This window comes from Aulonocara stuartgranti, assembly GCF_965226115.1.
Source record: "Aulonocara stuartgranti genome assembly, chromosome: 6".
NCBI lineage: Eukaryota > Metazoa > Chordata > Actinopteri > Cichliformes > Cichlidae > Aulonocara > Aulonocara stuartgranti.
The window spans coordinates 17,518,308-17,534,750 of record NC_138944.1 but is presented as its reverse complement, the minus strand read 5'-3'; the positions used below and the strand labels follow the sequence as shown (position 1 = coordinate 17,534,750).

Sequence of the window (16,443 nt, the reverse complement as noted above, 5' to 3'; positions counted from 1 at the left end):
TTTTCTTTTTTCTTCCATTCCTCCAAATTGTCTCAATCATTGCTCACAGGTTTGCGGTACTCCAGAGTACATCGCTCCAGAAGTGATTCTCCGCCAAGGCTACGGGAAGCCGGTGGATTGGTGGGCTATGGGGATCATCCTCTATGAGTTCTTAGTGGGTTGTGTGCCTTTCTTTGGAGACACTCCTGAGGAGCTGTTTGGACAGGTCATCACAGGTGAGGAAACTGTGATAAACCTATGTTGCTACTATGTTTTAAACGCCTTTTCAAACTGCAAAGATTATAAGTGGTTAATGATAAGTGTACTAAGACTTAAAGCCTTCTGTAAAGGTTAGAAACCAAAGATTTAAAATTCTGTTCCAGAAACTAAGTATGTTTTTTTTTCTTTATTATTATTCTGACCTTTTTCTCTCTGTTTCTTGCGCCTCTGGTAGATGACATAGTTTGGCCAGATGGTGATGAGGCCCTGCCTGCAGATGCCCAATCCCTCATCTCTGCCCTGTTACAGACCAACCCTCTGGTCAGGCTCGGTACAGGTACTGGTTTGCTCTTTCACTTGATATCTGATTTGACATGTGCAGCTATTTGCAACAAGAATAAGAATGCAAAGTAACATTAAAAGGACCATGTGCAATATAAAACAAAAGTATTTTGGGTCTTGTTTCTTTTTGTGCACACAGAATATGAAGCTAAAGCTAGCCACTGGCTAGCTTAGCTGAAAGACAGATAAAGCCACCTAAAACAAGCTGTGGCTTTAAGAGAGCATAATAATCCTTCACCTCTTGACACAGACAGGAAAGCTGTTTCTCCCCTGTCCACCTATAACTTTCTGGCACAAGCGTTTATATAATGCATAAAAAAGTATCATAAAAAATCTTATCATATCCACTTGGCATTCTGCAATATATTTTACATTTGTTCTTGAAAGACTATTCATCTCATTCATCTTTATTTTTGGATGAGGGTAACAATTAATGTTGTTTGCACCCCCACCACCAGGGGGCGCATTTGAGGTAAAGCAGCACTCCTTCTTCAGTGAGCTGGACTGGAACAGTTTGCTGAGACAGAAGGCAGAGTTCATCCCTCACCTGGAGTCAGAGGAGGACACAAGCTACTTTGATAGTACGTGTGTCTAGATTTATGTGAAATGACATTAATATTAGGTTCATGGGTTATTTAAAGATGTTCTGACACAACCCCAGCCGGAAAATCACATTTTATCTTCTCTGCCTCTCTCTCTCTCGTGTCTGCCAGCTCGCTCCGATCGTTATCACCACATCAATACGTACGACGAGGATGACACCAATGACGATGAGCCAGTGGAGATCAGACAGTTCTCATCCTGCTCTCCTCGCTTCAGCAAGGTCTGTCTGACTTTGCCTCTCACTTTTTTAAATCTCTGTCTCAGTCACTTTTACTTTTTTTTTCCTCACTCTGTCACATTTTGTCACACAGACATCGGACAGGATTAAATGAGTGAAGAGACAAGATTTTTAGATAAAAGTAGGTCATCCTGTACATAGTGTAGCATCTGGAGGTCGGACCAGGTCTCATGTCTGCTGCTAATAACTCTAATTGGACTCACTCCGCCATCATCACTGATGCTCTTTTCTCTTTCTATTTTAAGACAGTCAGGGTCTTCCACCTGCTATTTTTCTAATTCCTCACACTACATTTTTTGCTGTTCCTATCTACAGATGTGTTATGATCCAGACATCTTTTTAACTATATTTGTTTTCACATTCACACTTTCTGCTTGGCTCCTCCAATTCTGATCTGTGACTCCCTCTTCTGTCACACTTTCTCTCTCTGATGGGATTTTCTCACCTCATGCTGTCTTTTCATATCTCTTTGTCTAACTCGCTCTGCCTTCCCTCCATTTGCTCCGTCCACCCCTGCTTGGAAACAGAAAGTGCCTCAATGAAATCCCAATTTCAGTTAAATTTAAAATAACGTTACAGTTAGCGTTGCAAGGCTGTTTGGCAGATTTTTACAGGTATTGCACGTGAACAGAGACATCTGCCAAGCACCCTGAAACGACAAGATCTGTGGCAAATACACTATTACACTAATTTAATGTACTGCTGTAGAAATATCATTATTAATAATGATAATTTAATCATAAACTACTTTAATTATTAGTTAAGTGGCTTAGATAAGCAAAAGTCTGCTGGTTTGACTTTCTTTGGTGTGAAGACTGGGTACTTCTCTCTTACTTGTGTAGCCCTAAAGATAAATCTCTGACATTTGGACTGAGAGTGAGACAAACTTTGGTATTTTATTTGAAAGCTTTCTGACATTGTCCACACCAGACTATGAGCACGGGAACAAGGAACCTTACTCGGAGCATGCAGGAGGGAAAGCAGATTGTCAGATAAAGACTAAAAGGAAGACAGGAATGTTTATACACAAGGAAGTGATTACTGATTAGCAAGGTTTCCAAACTCAAAATAAGACAAAACCCAGACACTGTGACACCAAGCTATTAGATCATTATCCAAGAAATTCAAGAACAATTTAATTAGTATTGTAATGTCGTTCTGCAACCAACAAGGGCGTGAATGCAAAACTTAGACCAGCACACTTTTAAAGTAGGTTCGGTGACACTCATTAATCTTTTTTCTGCATGCTATAACAGAATATCATGTGTCACCTCATACATCAGTGTTGCTAGACCCCTTTTTTGGGACAAGTGCCCCAGTAAAATCTCAAGCTTCAATTTTAACAAGCACTTATATTTGGCAGGGGATTTGTCCAGAAGCCGAGGAGCATTTGCAGGTGTGTCCGGGCATGGAGGCTGCAGTGAGCAGCCAGTTATCCATGGATCAGCATTCTGGCTGAAACAAGAATCAAAATGAATGTGCATCAACACAGTTAGGTCACTTGAATAAGGGTCTTAGTTAGGGGAAGTTTAAATAGCATGCTGTATGGCACAAGGTGGTCTTTGGACACCTCTCTCCAAACTTCCTCCTTACATACTGAAAACAGTTTGAATGTAATTTTTAATTCATCACACTGATTTTCAGTCCTCAGCCTTTTCTTCCTGTTTCCCTTCTCTAAAAATGGGCTTGTTGACAGACACTTTTCCACTGAGACCATTTTTGATGAGGCTTCAGCAAACAGTAGGTTGGATAACTGAAGAGCCAGATGCATCTCTCAGGTCCTGTGTCAGATCTTTGCTGGATTTTTTTCCAGTCGCAAAAATGCTATTTTATGCCTATCAAACTCTGCTAGCGCTGTCATTTTTCATATTCAACTAAAGAAATTATCCATTTTTACGACATACTGCTAGTATCGAAGTGCCTGAAGGTACAGCGTAAAATTGATTCTTTGCTAAGTTAAGTTGCCTGTTATTTGTAGACACAACACTGGTTGTTCCCTTGAATTAGGTGTCTTTTAATGTTTGAGTGATTTATAGAGTTAAGGGGATTCATAGAGTTAAATGAAAAAAAGTATCAGGTAGGACTGGACTGAGAGTGAATGACTGTAAATGAGCTTAATGACTTTAAGTACCTTCAGAACGCCTGGAGAACTGTTGCTGATGATCACTTTAAAAATACAAGAAAATCTGACTCCTTTGAAGCAAAATTAGGGGTTTTACATAGTGCTGTATTGTCTTGATCATCTTGAACCACTAACAAACAAAGATAAAACTAGGTGATAGAACAGAAGAAACTGCTGCTAAATGACTGTGGTGCATTTAACAAAAGAAGGAATGCATGAAGCTAAGAAATTGTTTGTAGCTGTTAACATTGTTTTTCCTGCTAAGCCGATAGCTCAGTCTTCAGCTGATACTTGTTTCCATGGTGCACTGCAGAATATTCTTCAGGCTTTCCTTAACACAGCTCAGTTCTTGTCCTCCCCCACACAGCTTAGCTTTCCTGTGTTACTCTGCACATAATAAAGGCCTTACAATTGAATTATGCACATGTCTTTGTGGTACGTTAATACTCACTTGCATGCAGAGAAAACATTCATGCTGCTGGGAGTGTCTTTACAGTAGTGCAAAGCTTCTTAACCACTTAATTTGATAATAAAAAAACCCCCCAAAAATACTGTACTTAAATTCATAGATTAGTGATATTGTAATATTTCTACAATATCTTCTAAAAACAGGCAGCTGAGAGATCCACTTTATTTTTTTACCCTAGGTGGGCCTTCCTGACACAATGCTCCCAAAGATTTATGCCTCCTTCTGCTCTCAAACATATGTTAGGCAAATGAGTTAACTGCATTTTACTTTTAGATGCACAGTGTTCCCACGATTAAAACCCCACTGATTATATAGCACAGTAACCATTTGCCATGATTACATAATGCACACAGACTTGCATCAAAGCAAACTGGTTAATAAATTCCAAATGGACATTTTCTCCAGTCTTGCTCACTCACATATCTGCAAAAGCCAAGGTGGAAATTTGTATTTTTGAATTGAAGCTGCCAATAGTGAAAATTACGACTGCCAGAATGTCCTAAAATTTAACAGCTCATAATGTTCTCCTTATCAGACTCTTAAAGTATTTTGGCCAGACTGTGACACATAATTTTCCACAGAAATTGCAAACCTGAGCTGTTAGAGGCTTCCTAAGGAGGCATATATGCATGTTTTAAAGGCTGAATCATCTAAAAGAGTAAAATCTTTTTTTTAATGGTCTGCACACATTTTGAGCTGGCAGACCACATTGAAAGCTAAAACCTGGACCGAGATGCTCCATTAACAAGTCCTCCATCGATTTGGCATTTCAGACTCATGGCGGGCGGTTTTATCTCCTATAACTGAAATTGCAGTGCGACCACAGTTTGCTTGGGGATTCAGGTGTGTTATACAGCACTGGATGTAGCCTCAGGCAGTGATTATGAGTGAGCTACAGACGTTTGGTGAATATCTGATTATTTTATTTGTTATACTGCTGGCTCTATCCTTTATGCAACTTTCATACATAAGCAGACCTGTAAAAATAAACTGAAGTGCAAAAGCTGGTGAAATTTAAGGAATCTGACATCTTCCCCACTGGTTGGCTGTAGCTCAGGCAATGCAGCGGGTTGCCTTCTAATCAGAAGTATCGCTGGCTCCTCCTGTCCATGTGCTAAAATATTTTGGGGCGAGATACGGAAACTGAAGTTCTTACCAATCCATCGGTCAATGTTAGATAAAAGTGCGTATAGGTGCACTCGGTGGTTGTCCAAATGACACTTGTAGTCTAAAGCACAACGAGACAAAAGGTGTCAATGATAGTACCAGTCCATTTATTTGTGTATTTTATGCCAGGTTGCTACCAGAAACTATAGACTGAAAAGATTGAGTTTCCAGGTCAAATGGGGACGTGGCTCAAAGGAAACTGAAGTGGGATTGCATAGTTTTCTATAGGAAAGCTATGCAAACTATGCACTCGCTTAATCTATAACCTCATAAATACCTTCCTGAAGAGACTTCAGTCTTGACAATCATACTGAATACTGCATGCTACTAATTTTGTAAGTTATGTTACCAATTAGAGTAAAATAGATGATAAAGCAGTGTGCGTTTTAGGCTGGGCAGCTTTGTGAAGTTGCTGGTTTCAGGGGAAAAAAATGACATCAAGCTTTGGTTGATGTCACAGACTTTTATCTACAGTCTATGCCAAAAACACTCTATCTCCACCTGAACTGAATAATAAAAACCATCATATCACCAGTAATTGTTGAAATAAAGGCATGTGTCTGAAACAAATTCACACAGAATGTATATCTGCAACTCCAACTCAAAAGCAACATTTCTCCTGAGCTATTAATCAAAGCCAACAGACCAAATGCTCATCGATCTGACTGTGTCCCGCTGCAGGTGTACAGCAGCATGGAGCATCTTTCTCAGCTGGAACAGAAAGCTACGTGCTCCGTGTCCCGTCGGGAACACAAGGGCCCACGGGAGGACAAGGTAACGAAGAGAGAGAGCATGGGCAGCTTCAGCATGAGGGACAAGAGCTGGAGGACTGGATCCCCTGAGATGTGAGTGGTGGGCAGCACTGAATAAGGTTCAGTTTATTGTAGGTATGACACAGTAAGGAGGGGTGTTCTTTACACCTAAGCAACGTATGAGGATGTTCATGAGGTGATTCCCTGAAGGTTTTTTCCTTTTGGCAGCCTCACTTATTTCAGTTTGTCTGGAGTTTTATTTCCATCTCACTCACACCAGTTCTGACACTCGTTGTATAAAAAGATCTTTGTGTGAGGATTTGCACTCACTTTGAGACAAAAACAGCATCAGATCCACCCAGTCTGAAGGAGGAGAGCCGAGTTTGATTGGTGCCTCATATGTTTCTGTTCAACAGATTCATTCGTTTTATTCCATTTCATTAGTTTGAGTGCAAGTGGTTCAATGATACTTGTACCCTTGATTCTGAAGCTGTTTCAGTTCCTAACAGACACAGCTTATTAGCTCTTCGTCTGTTACAGGAAACGCCTGCCTCAATCTTAATATTGAAAACTAAAGACCTCTAATTAGCTTGCATCAATCATTTTAGTTTGTAGCTCGCATAAATGGAAAATTTACTCTCATTGTGAGATCTAATTCCTTCATACTGTGGTTTGCATACACAGGAAACAGATTTCCATTACTTCTCATGTCTCCATTTCACCTCAGGCTGTTTGTCGGGATTGAAATCACTCTGTATTCACACGTGAAAGGAAATAACTGATAGGTTCTGTCTCCATAATAGAAAATCAAGAGACTCATTATTTATTACCTTACATATTTTCTCCCCAGCCAAAACAAATGGACATTATCTGTATCATCTCTCTCTTCAGCCAAGTGTTTTTTCTTACAGCTCATTATTTAATTATGATTTAATTAGAAAAATAATAAAAAATACATGATCTGATTGTGTCCTGTCTTTCTCTGCTAAAAAAAATCACTGGTGTTTAATTACTGCTAATTCAAATGCAAAGTGAAGTGATGTGGTTCATTAACTAGAAAGAAATGTTTTCCTTAGAAATTTTTTTAAAAAGTATCGTCTCAGACTTTTTGTCATATTTCTTAAATTGTGAGTTTTTATTATTCCTAGTCTAGAATCATAGACATTCCCATCGGCTGAATTTTTGTAGAATGGTAATTACCAAAAGCAGGGAAGGAAAAGCAAAACACACCCACACAGGTTCTGTAGGGCTGTAATAGTCATTGCTGCACTGTTAGAGCAGACAGTCACTTGCGTGGTTGCAGAGAAATTTGTGCAATTACCTTCTCTGACTGCATCCTTCTCTTACAGGAAGCGCCTGTCCTGTTCAGAGTCCCTCTACACAGAAGGTGATGCGAGCCCTCCTCTTGGTGCCCGACGACGCTTCTCAGCTCTGATGGACACGCATCGTTTTGCCTCACCTCTAGAGGGCGAGTCCGAATTCCTGTCCCGCCAGAACTACATGAAGGTCCGTGGCACTTCGCTGGACGGGACTACTGTCCCCTCACCGAGCCTGCTGGAGCAAAGGAACAGTCTGAAGGAGATCAATGGGGCAGGTGTGTCAGCAGGCGGGAAAGCCTCAAAGATAGTGAAATGTTTGCAAGGAGAGAAAGTGACAGATTTTAGAGCAGATAGACAAAGCAAAAGAGGTTTTGCCTATAAGATGGCTACTGTTGAGTCAGCTGAGTCATTTTTAACATTGTTATTAATTTGTGTGCTCACAGACAAATCTCCAAGGCCAGGAGAGACACCGGGCATTACCACAGCCATCACCACATTATCCCCAGGTCCTGCAGCAACCGGCCGGGATGTGATGACTCCTCTGTATGACCCTCTGGGGCCACGAGCAACAAATGACTTGGTCCTCCGGAGGGCACGCCATCAGCATTTGTCTGGTGAGGGAGAGAAGCGAAACTCCAGAGCAGGCAATAAGGTCATTAAATCAGCCTCTGCCACGGCCCTGTCTGTTATCATACCGTCAGGTAAGAAGGGCAAGGAAAGAGACAATGAAACATTTAATAATACTACTGATACGTCATACTTATTTCTCCTCTTTACCGTCTCCTTGCTTTTAGTGGAGCAGCATGGCGGCTTCTCCCCGCTGGCCAGTCCCATGTCGCCCCACTCTTTCTCCTCCAACCCTTCGTCACGCGACTCTTCACCCAGCAGAGACTTTTTCCCAGCAGTCAGTGTGCTGCGCTCCCCCATTACCATCCACCGCTCCGGAAAGAAATATGGCTTTACTCTCAGAGCCATCAGAGTCTACATTGGAGACAGTGATATCTACAGCGTACATCACATTGTTTGGGTAAGAAACTCTCAGACATGTATTAATGTTGTAGCTGAACTCCATAACCTCACGCAAAGAGGGATGGCCTGTGTTTTGATTTGTGAGTGTGCTTTTAGAAGTGGAGCTGCCATTAAATAGGAATCAATAATTTAAAAAAGGGGATTAAACTGAAGGGAAGCACTTAGAATGCAGAGCAGGATTAGGACGGCGGTAAAGCTGGACAATAGGGACATAACAAGATCACTGCTGTTGAACGTTAGAGCCACTTTTCTAATCTCACCATACACAAATATGCTACATAATCTGATCTGAAAATATTTGTCTTGTCTTGAGATTTACCAGTGAGAATCACAACATGAGCATTCTGTTTACATGGAGGTGATTTTCCCCCTTCCGCAAACTTGAATATTTTTTGCGTTTTGGCAGCATGTGGAGGACGGTGGCCCCGCCCAGGAAGCTGGCCTTTGTGCTGGTGACCTCATCACTCATGTCAACGGGGAGCCCGTCCACGGTCTGGTCCACACTGAAGTAGTGGAGCTTATCCTCAAGGTCAGCAGGCTTATTTATTCTCAGTTGTTCCACGCTGGCAATATAAATAACCAGCTTTCAATTTCAAGAGAAGGCTTTATGTAAATGGGCTTGTCAGTGCGGAAATTATTATTGCTCTTCTGTGCAGAGTGGCAACAAGGTGACGGTGACAACCACACCTTTTGAGAACACCTCCATTAAAGTGGGCCCTGCTCGTAAGGCCAGCTACAAGTGCAAGATGGCCCGGCGAAACAAGAGGACGATGGGCAAAGACAGCCAGGACAAGTAGGACAAGTAGCTGCTACACTGCACTTATACAACGACTCAGCTGAACTCTCGCCTCAATAACATATTTTTCATTATTATAATGGCTATAGACCAAAGAAGAGTTAGCCTTACTAACTGAAGAGCTTTACGTGTTTTGCTTTATTGATTATAACAGTTTTGTGGCTGAGGTACACATTATACATTTAAAGCAGAACCTGATTTCTGTTTATTTTAATGTACTACAAAAAAAAATATCTTCGGAGACTATAACAAGACTTCGAAGTCAGTAACTGCTTAAGGTCAAAGCTATCTTGAATGCAGCAATGACAGGAAATTTGTCAAAACACTGTAGAGCAGCACATCGCCCTGAGTGGTTAGTTAAAAACAAAATGTCTGATATGATTAAAATAATAGAGAATTAATGCAAAATTGTGCAGTGTTTTTGAGAAATGCTTAGCAACAGTTTAAAATACTCAGTGTACTGTATGTAGCTAGTACGCATTACTTGCAAACCCATCAGTACTGTGCTTTTAAACGAAGTTAATAAATACTGTAAATTACTGTCGGTTATTTTTGTTCCCAATTCAGACCTTTCTTCCTTCTTTAATTATTCTCTTCTCTATCCCGCAGTAAGAAGCGTAGCTCCTTGTTCCGCAAGATCACAAAACAGTCCAATCTCCTGCACACCAGCCGCAGCTTGTCCTCCCTGAATCGCTCTCTGTCCTCCAGTGAGAGTCTTCCCGGCTCCCCAACTCACAGCCTGTCTGCACGGTCTCCAACTCAGGGCTATCGCTCCACCCCTGAGCCCTCATACTTGGGTAGGACACTGAAAATAAACAGTGCACAAATTAATTTTACTTCCTTGGGGGTTTTGACAGCTTCACTCATCTTTTCTGCTCTCTGCAGGTGCGTCCTCTCAGAGCAGCTCTGCAGCATCCAGCACTCCAAACTCCCCAGCTCCCTCACAGCACATGAGACCCAGCTCACTGCACGGCCTCTCCCCGAAACTCCATCGCCAGTATCGGTCTGCCCGTTGTAAGTCTGCCGGTAATATTCCACTGTCCCCGTTGGCTCACACGCCCTCCCCCACCCAGTCTTCACCTCCACCTTTACCAGGTCACACTGTAGGGAGCTCCAACACAACCCAGTCTTTCCCTGCCAAGCTCCACTCTTCCCCGCCGGTGGTACGTCCCAGGCCCAAGAGTGCCGAGCCTCCGCGATCACCTCTCCTCAAACGCGTGCAGTCAGCAGAGAAGCTCGGCTCACCTCTAACCCAGTCAAGCTCTACAGGAGGGCTGGGGGGTCCACTGAGGAAACACAGCCTTGAGGTGCAGCACTCTGAGTACCGCAAGGACGCCTTCCTCTGCGAGCTTGGGCTCCAGAGCCTGCTGGAGACAGAAGGGGAAAATTTGCCTCCTAATCCTCCCCCTCTACCCTCATCCTCAACTTCCCCAGAGACTGGTGTGCTGAAGCCAGCGAGGAGACTAGGGAGACAGGAGTCACCACTGAGCAGGGAAACACTACTGGCTGGAAGGGAGAGGGAAGAGAAAGAGAGAGGAGTGGAGAGGGAGAAGGAGGCTGGGACAGGATCGCAGTCATCCTTAGGAAGAAAACCTCATGCAAGTGAGCAGCCTTTGAACTCACAAAGCTCTGTACTAAGTGCAGGAACTACTAAAGCTATAACCCCTAGCACGCCTACCAAAACAACAGGGGGTTTAGGTGCTCACAAGGGGCCTGAGAAGTTCACCCAGAGTCAGGCGGACATGTCTCCAAAACAGCTAGACTCCAAGATAGCCAAAAGTCTGTTTTCTAACAGTAAACATCCACAGGAGCAGCAGCTAGGGGGCAGACCTGAATCAAAGCAGGAAGGAGACAACAAGAGCCGGTGTGGTCTTCCTGGAGCTGCCTACAGCAAAAGCTCTGTTTCTGCTCCAGATAAGTCCGCTGGCATCATCACAACAGTGACAGGAGGTCCTCTGAGCAAAACCTTTAAACCATCAGGAGTTGGAGACGCCCTGAGAAAGATGGGGACTGACAGCAGTGACACAAGGACACCAGACCTTGGCTCCAAAAGCCCCAAACTACCAGCTCGGGTCCTCCCTCCTGTCGTTCCCCCGCATGGGCAGGCGCTGTCACTGGCCAAAGTAAGGCAGGGACTCGGGGCTGTCAACTGCTACCGGGGATCACTCGACTGGGAGGACAAATGTCGTCTGGAGGTGGTGGAGGAGCACTCACCCTCTCCTTCTCCTTCCCCAACCGCGGTAACCCCCTCCCTCTGTGGACCTTCCCTCTGTAAGTCACGGCCTGTCTCCCCTGGTGACAAGACAAGCTTCGTCAGCCAGCTGACCACTGTGGCCAAAAACGTCCTCGGGCCGATCAAGCTCGGCTCTCAAGAGGGGGCCAAGAGCAAAGAGCAGCAGTCTAAAGCAGCAGAGGAAAAACAGGGAGGCACAGTGGGAAAGTCTGACTCTCCAGCTGGAGGTCGAGTGGTTGTTGGGGCTGCAGTGGTGACCCAGAGTCCTGCTGGTTCACCGCTAGAGAAGGCAACAGGTAGCAGCCTGCCGAAAATGTGACCTCATGGAGTCCCTAAATGGGACTTTAGTAAAAAGAAAAAAAAAAGAAGATGCCTTTTTTGGACAATGCAACAGAAGACTAGCACTTAAAACCAATGTACATTCCAGTTTAAGAGTATAAAATGTTATTTATTGATTCCAATCACTGACTGAATCTAACCTAAAACCAGGAGTAAAAGATCTACTGTAAAGGTGCATTAACTGTTGATTTTCTATTATAAATACTTTAATAAGAGGACTCTAAATGTAATGTGAAACACTTTATCAGATGTATATGTGAGTCTGTGTGAATGCATGTCACATGGTTTGTACTGTACATGTGTAATAGGTACAAGATGGTCAAAAAGTGCTTTACAGATCAAAACATGCTGAATACTGTGAATACCAAATCCAGTCACTCTATTTTTTCTTTCAGCCAGCCCTTTTTTTGTTTTGGGTTTTTTTTGATTTTGGTTTTTTTTTTTTTTTTTACTGCTCGTCAACCAAAGCAGTGAAACAGTCAAATCAAAGTTGACACATCAAACAGTTACTGAGTAAGAAGATAATTGAGCTCTTTATTCATCATCCAGCAGTTTACTTTCCTGAGTTAAACGGTCAGACGAAGCCAAAGCAGGCACTCTGTCAGTGGACGTCACAGCGAGCACAGTCTCGCAATCTCTGTCGTAGGGGATTTTGTGTGTGTGTGTTTGTGTGTGCAAGCGCATGTGCGTTTAGCTACCCTGGGACAATTTCTGGTGGTTCTTGAAGGCCACAGAGGAAAGCAAGAACGTCAGACCTCGGCGCTTATCTCTCCTTCGCAGGATGGGCTACCGCAGCCCTTTTCTTCACTCCATCTCTGGCTGCTGCCACATTCGCAAACACACACTCGCACATCGCCACAGGAAGCAGCCGTGTCAGCAGCTGATTTTCATGCATTTAAATCCATACGCCTGTGGTCACACGAATTAGGACACAAGTGTGTTTATGAGTGGATTAAGAAGCGTGTGACCATGTTTGTGTCTGTTCAAAGACTCGGCAGACTCAGCGAGGGTCATTGGCATGAAAATTCTCCTCAAAATGAGCAGTCAGGATCCAGTAACAGTTAAAGTATTATTTTATTTTTTAAGCAGGAAGGAAATCCTTCCCCAACAAATCAAACCGGCACAGTGAAGGTTGCTTGGGAGACTATAGCATGTTAAGGCATAGAAAAATGTATTATGCACATATGCAGTGAACCCCGTGTGTTGTTTTCAGTCAAATCTGAAAAAGCAGGCAGTCATGGATGTAGCATACTATAATCTACTTGTTAAAGGGCTCTATAGCAAAAGTAGGGTTTGTGCATACATGGAATATCACATCGAGCCCGTTCTCTTTAAACCAGGCTATCTACAGTGTAATCAGAATGACTTTGTATTTAGGTACTTACAAGTTAGCTTGTCCAGACTGATTAATATAATCCTCACATTTTGCTGTGCAACGTACAGATAAAAGTGTTTGTCAGTGATCTCAGCAGGAATGCTGGGAAATGTTCACAGGAGACACACACACACAAAAAGATGTTCCTCTCTCATTGGTCATAGTCACTTTCTTGTAATTCATGACTATCCAGTGTACATAATCTTATGCAAATCCATGTGTGAGAGTAGGTGGCTAAACAGATTAATCCAGATGTGATTGTTAATTGTCACTTTCTGCCAGTGATTAGATTTTTTGTAGATATTCAAGGTTCTAAAAACATAAAAGGGAAACTGATTCAGCCAACAACAGCATGTAAATCTGACACCAATGCAGAAGTTCACGGATTAAAATGTACTTTTACCTCCAAACCTCAAACAAGTGGTTCATCTGCACAACATATCTAGTGAAAGTTTGTCTCGGTCACTTCCGACTGGGTGTTCAGTGTACAGTTTAACGAAGAGCAGCCGCTTGTTGCTTTACATTGTTGTATCTGCCTGGAAATCCGCAACAATGAGCTTAAGACTGCATAGAGCTACAAACCAGGAGGCTGATCTCTGCTGTGTTGGCAGCAGTTTTTTCACATAACCATTCATGAATATGAAAACATATCCCATGCCTTACATGCTTGGCAGGGATTTCTTTTCCCATTTGACACACTACTCTACTGCCCTCCAGTGGTTAGCATCAATATCAAACATTTGAAATATCATAATCTATTGGAGTGAGTGTTTCCTTGATGAAGTGCAGAGCACTGATTTGATGGTTGTTGTTAGCCATACGGTTACCAAATATGCATTTAAAGTTCTAATGACAAAATATTTGCAGTAATTATAAAATGAACACTTGAAACATGAATTATTAATTTTCCGTTGTGACTGTTAATTATATCTTTGTGAATAGTTACGTTTTTAAATATACTGTCTTATATTCACAGCAAGGAGTTCTTTTATACCTTGATGTAATAAAGGAGTCATCAGGTCATCTCAAATCACCCGATTAAGAAAACAAACTCCTGCAGTTATTGTATCAAAATTCAGGCCTTTTGCTGATCAGTGGTGTCTATAATACATGTTTTAAAATGTCTTTTTCTTTCCGTGGTTGACAGAGAGAGTAGTAGAAATGCACTTTATTTGAAAGAAAAAAAATCTTGAGTTGATGATATTGTTTGTAAGTTACTATCCTGTATACAATGTGGATTCTACAAATGAACACAAAAGTCTGATAAGTATAAAAACATTCCACATTTCTCTGTTCACTCGAAGTGTATTTAGTTGTACCACTGCGGCATTTTTGTTTGTGATAGGTGTGACCTAAATGCAGACACCTGAAGTGCAGTACGTGGAATAAAATTCAGTTTTTGTTCCAAAACTTGCAGGATCTCACTCTTTTTGGCTTTAACCTCTAATCCCACAGCAGCATTTATCACAGTAAGCACACCTCTGGCTACAGCGTGCAGGTAATTATTAATAAGTTCTTTACACCTGAAAAAAGATGTTCATGTCATCGTAGCTGTTACTAATAGGAGAGCTTGGTGGGTGTTGTTAATTCTGACTTCAGTGTCCTACTTTATGAAAGGGTGTTACCTAGGGGCAAATATGAATCATTTTTAAAAAATAGACCTTCTTTTAGAGCATTTAGAGCCGTCAAAGACAGGTGTAGCTAATAACCTTTCACAGCTGCTGCAGCGCTATAATCTCTGGAATAAAGTCATAGTTAATGTTATTAGCTATCTCTGTGTTTCTCCAGCTGTGAAAAGGTTTATGAAGCTGATTCCTTTGCAAATGAAAAGGCCTCTGATCCTACCAAGACTATCAAGATTACAGTTAGCTGCATTTATTAACAAAATAAAATGGATTGGAATCTTCTTCTTCTACTGAAAAAAACAAAACAAAACTGTCATTGACTAGTGGAGAAAACATTCACATCCTTTAAGAGCAATACGGCCCATCTGTTTTCTCCTACTTTTGGAGTTGCAGGGAGGCTGGAGAATTTCCTAGCTGGTACAGAGCAAGAAAAAGGCACACCTTGTACAAGCTGTGAGCCACTACAGAGACAGACAACCACACACTGACATCTGAGCCTACAGTCAGTTTGGAATCACCAGTTAACCTTAGGGACCAAGTCTAGGGCATGATGTATGTGTAACCTCCACACGTGAAGCCGTGTTAAGACGGAACTAAACAAATACTTGCACTACTTGTGCATACTCGCACTGAATTCTTTTCTTAGAATAAGGATAAATTAAATCAAAATAGTGTGCTTGAACTAGGGCATCATGGTGGTACAGTGGTTAGTCCTGTTGCTTCACAATGAGAAAGCCCTGGGTCTGACTTAACCAGGCCAGGTGGGGCCTTTTCTGTGTAGAGATGCATGTTCTCTGTGGGTAGTCTGACTTTCTCTCATAGTCCAAAGACATGCATGTGAGGTTAAGTGGTCTACCGTTCTGTGATACAGTAAACTGGCAACCTGTCTGCAGTTTGCCCTATAACAGCTGTGCAGCTGTACAGGTGCAATAAATTATTACTTTCATAGCTAATTAATTAAGCAATGTTATAACCATCAGTCTAACCCCTGAAAATCAAATGCTTGGAGGTAATTTATTTTTACATGAAAATGTATCCATATGTATTTGAAGACATATGACAGGTCTGTTAATATATTACTCATTTAAAAGATGGTAGTGGTGTGTGCTATGATGTTTGGTTTGAAGACAGTGATGCTGACAAAAGACAGGAGGCAGAGAAGATTTTCATTAAGAGTTACTGATATGGACAAGATTAGAAATGAGTATGTCAGAGGGACAAATTAGGCTGAGGGGTTTCAAGAGAAAGTTAAAGAGGCAAGACTGAAATGGTTAGATGTACAGCAGAGGGTAAGTGAATATACTGGACAAACAATGTTGAATATTGAGCTTGAGAGCAGGAGAAAAAGACCACAGAAAAGATTGGATGCAGTGATTGAGGACATGCAGAGGATTGGTGTGACACAGGAGGATGCCAGGGATAGGATGACAGGTTAAAAATATATGTTATAAGTATATAGTATAAAGTTACTTACCCTTCTTTATCCTTAAAGCTTGAGTCTTCTACCAAAGCCCTGGGGGCTTGAGAGTCCTGCACAGTGCACTGCTCTGGACGGAGCTCTCGAATATCGTTTATGGGATCTGCTGGAGCCACTTCCCCTGTTTGGCAGTCATCGGATTACCACAGTCACCACTGTTGCCTTCACCCTACACATCTTTTCTAGCTCCTCTCTTAGCCCTTGGTATTTCTTGAGCTCCTGATGTTTCTTCTCCCTCATGTTGCTTTCACTTGGTACAGCTGCATCTTCCACTATGACTGTCTTCCTCTGCGTATCCACCACTACTATGTCCAGTTGGTTAGCCATCACTAGTTTGTCTGTCTGTATTAAGAAGTCCC

At 42.2% G+C, this 16,443-nt stretch overlaps 1 protein-coding gene across 5 annotated transcripts in view; it reads left to right on the top strand.

Annotated features, from left to right (window-relative positions):
• Nucleotides 1–14,759, top strand: part of mast1a (microtubule associated serine/threonine kinase 1a) — an 81,773-nt gene extending 67,014 nt beyond the window's left edge. For 4 of the 5 annotated variants that reach the window (XM_082536754.1, XM_082536755.1, XM_082536753.1 and 1 more), the window contains 12 exons: nt 50–215; nt 434–535; nt 999–1,121; nt 1,254–1,363; nt 5,821–5,984; nt 7,241–7,485; nt 7,654–7,911; nt 8,005–8,237; nt 8,646–8,768; nt 8,896–9,032; nt 9,645–9,832; nt 9,921–14,758. In XM_082536754.1, coding sequence (XP_082392880.1) covers nt 50–215; nt 434–535; nt 999–1,121; nt 1,254–1,363; nt 5,821–5,984; nt 7,241–7,485; nt 7,654–7,911; nt 8,005–8,237; nt 8,646–8,768; nt 8,896–9,032; nt 9,645–9,832; nt 9,921–11,587 — 3,516 coding nt within the window. In that variant the 3' untranslated portion in view covers nt 11,588–14,758. Of the gene's footprint in view, nt 1–49; nt 216–433; nt 536–998; nt 1,122–1,253; nt 1,364–5,820; nt 5,985–7,240; nt 7,486–7,653; nt 7,912–8,004; nt 8,238–8,645; nt 8,769–8,895; nt 9,033–9,644; nt 9,833–9,920 lie in introns of all 5 variants that reach the window. The other variant, XM_082536752.1, reaches the window with a different exon arrangement.
• The last annotated feature ends 1,684 nt before the right edge of the window (nt 14,760–16,443 follow it).